This window comes from Aplysia californica, unplaced genomic scaffold (genome assembly GCF_000002075.1).
Source record: "Aplysia californica isolate F4 #8 unplaced genomic scaffold, AplCal3.0 scaffold00537, whole genome shotgun sequence".
Classification (NCBI taxonomy): Eukaryota; Metazoa; Mollusca; class Gastropoda; order Aplysiida; family Aplysiidae; genus Aplysia; species Aplysia californica.
This window is the reverse complement of record NW_004797807.1, coordinates 354,115-356,651: the sequence shown is the minus strand read 5'-3', so window position 1 is coordinate 356,651 and position 2,537 is coordinate 354,115. Positions and strand designations below refer to the sequence as shown.

The 2,537-nt window shown below is 40.0% G+C and overlaps 1 protein-coding gene across 1 annotated transcript in view; it reads left to right on the top strand.

Annotated features, from left to right (window-relative positions):
• The window catches only part of LOC101861310 (transcription cofactor vestigial-like protein 2), a gene marked incomplete in the record, with an annotated part of 59,219 nt that extends 58,473 nt beyond the window's left edge, over positions 1-746 (top strand). The window contains 1 exon segment of the mRNA XM_013087049.2: positions 16-746. Coding sequence (XP_012942503.1) covers positions 16-62 — 47 coding nt within the window.
• Between the last annotated feature and the right edge of the window lie 1,791 nt (positions 747-2,537).

Below are 2,537 nucleotides of genomic sequence, written 5' to 3'. Positions count from 1 at the left end.
CCCCCCCCTCCTCAGGTTTGGATCTCCCCCTTCAGCAAGCTAAAAAAGAACACTACTGGTGATACCCGCCCCATCCACCCACCCACCCATATTATTCATGACAGGTCATTACATCGGAGGAAGGGGGGCGGGGCACTGCAGTACGCTGACAAAACACCTTTTTCTTATTGACAGCAGTTTTGAGAAATCAGCTTTTTTTCGTTTTTCTTATAATATCTCAACTATTTGCACAATACATCAACGATAGATCTTGCACCCTGAAGAGAAATGTCATTCATTCCCTGTGCTCGACAGAAATAATAAGAAAACCAAAAATCGTTGATTTTTCAAAACTGCTGTGAATAAGAAAAATGTGTTTTATAAGAGTACGGCGGGGCACTGGTTTGCTGGACTTTGCTGGACACTGGTCATCCCCATCTGCGTGGTGCACTTCAGTTGATGACGTCGACCGACAGGGCTGAGCCAGGTTCAAAATACTTCGTTTCTGACGGTGAGCTGCGAAGAGCAAAGTCAATGAGAAGATGCCACGTGATTTTGTCACGCCTTCCATCACGTTAGAGTGAAGTCAAGTCATTGGCACGTGACATTATCAGTGTGTGGGGGGGGGGATGTCACGTGATGTTTTTACGTCAGAGTGAAGTCAAGTAAAAGTACAGTATCTGCTCAACGTGGCGTGCGTCACGTGAATATGTAAGGCAGCGTGGTGGAATCAGGCCCTCTTCAAAATAATCAAAGTGAAGAAACTTGCATTTTTTCCGCAGGTTTTTTAATTTTTATCGAATTTTGGGTGGGGGTTTTTTTGCTCAACATGTTTCATGCCCATTAAAGAACTCATTTTTGTGTGAATTTTTCTGAAAAACGTTGATTAAAGGCACAAAAAAGTAAATTTTCAGTTACCACGGACTCTAAAGCTGAGGAAATAACTAATCTTTGGCGGTCATTTTCTTACTAATTCTACCTCTGAAAACAGATGACATCAACCTCCTTCTTTCGCAAATATCTCGACTTGTATTCAAGATAAATGGATACTTTTTTCATCCCAATAAAGACAAGTGAACAAGCTTTAAGATGATACCATTACCTCTACATGCCCAAAAATTGATGAGAGCCTGATTCCACCACGATGCCTCACATATATCCGTGCTGAAAAAACAGCTCAAAAACACTTCTCAAAATGGTCGTATTAGCTCAATCAAGAATACGTCACGTAGATACGTGTATATCAGGACGAGTTGGTGTCACGTAGATATGTCAGGATGAGCCCATATCACTTGAATATATCAGGGCGAGTACACGTCACGTGAACATATCAGTCAGAAAAGATGCCACTTTGCAACTGTGCTTGGGCTAGAACGTGTCACGTCTGGATATAAAAAACACGTGATTCTATTCATAAGTTTTGGCGATTGTTGTTTATTGACCGTGGTATTTTAATGAAGTGTGCACCGGCTGGAAACGATGACATTCTTTTACTCTGGATCGTTAAGTTGTTAAGTTCTTGTCAGCAAAAGAGGTTGAAGACACTGAATGGTTTGATTTCACCAAAAACCCCTTACCTCCCCTCCCTTCCACCCAATTCTCCCAAACACGATGGACATTTACATAAATACATTTTATGCTGACTCACTTAAATACGTCTTTGGTAATTCTAAAACTGCAGTTGTGAAGAGAGAGGCAGGAGTAAGAGACTGAGAGATTTGGCAAGAGAGAGAGAGAGAGAGAGAGAGAGAGAGAGAGGGAGAGAGAGAGAGGGAGAGAGAGAACGGGTGAAAAGGGGAGAGAGAAAGGGAGAGAGACAGACAGACAGACAGACAGACAGAGACAGAGAGGGAGAGAGAAGGAAAGAAAAGTGAGACAGAGAATTAGAGAGAAAAAAATGCAAGAAATAAAGAAAAGGAAGTGAAATGGAAAAAGGAAGTGAAATGGAAAAAGGAAGGGAATAAGAATACAAATGGAGATTAGGGGTAATGATAAATCAAACATTGTAAAGTTCACAACGCTTACTTTTTCTGGGGAAAAGTTTAATTTCCTCCTTTCATCAAATAAGTAAAAAAGCGCTTTTTGTGCATGACGTCACGGCAACCTATTTATAGCTCAACTAAGAGATGAGACCGCCGATGTGCGAACTAGGTCAAATTTATAATTAGTCCAGAATATGGAGGCTAAAGTTTACTTTAACTCTTCTAAGAAGGAATATGCACTTGACAAAAAATATTATGGTGTTGCAATCTTTTACAATCTTTTATGAGAACTTAAATGTAGAAAGAGGAGGCTTTTCTCTCTGGGAGCCTATGTGACCTTATTTGGTTTTGGTTTTGTTTTAAAAAATGTTTTTACAGCTACTGACGACGTGCTGTGAGCTTCTTGATAATTATTGCCTCAAGGGATATTAATGTTTCTTCTTTTACTATCGGCAATGGACAGACATGTTAAAATGTGTTGACATCAGAGTGTGTTAAAAAGCCTAACCACTATACCTGTCAACGTGAGAACCCTGCTATCATTATTATTGTTATTTTTATTTATTATCCTATTTA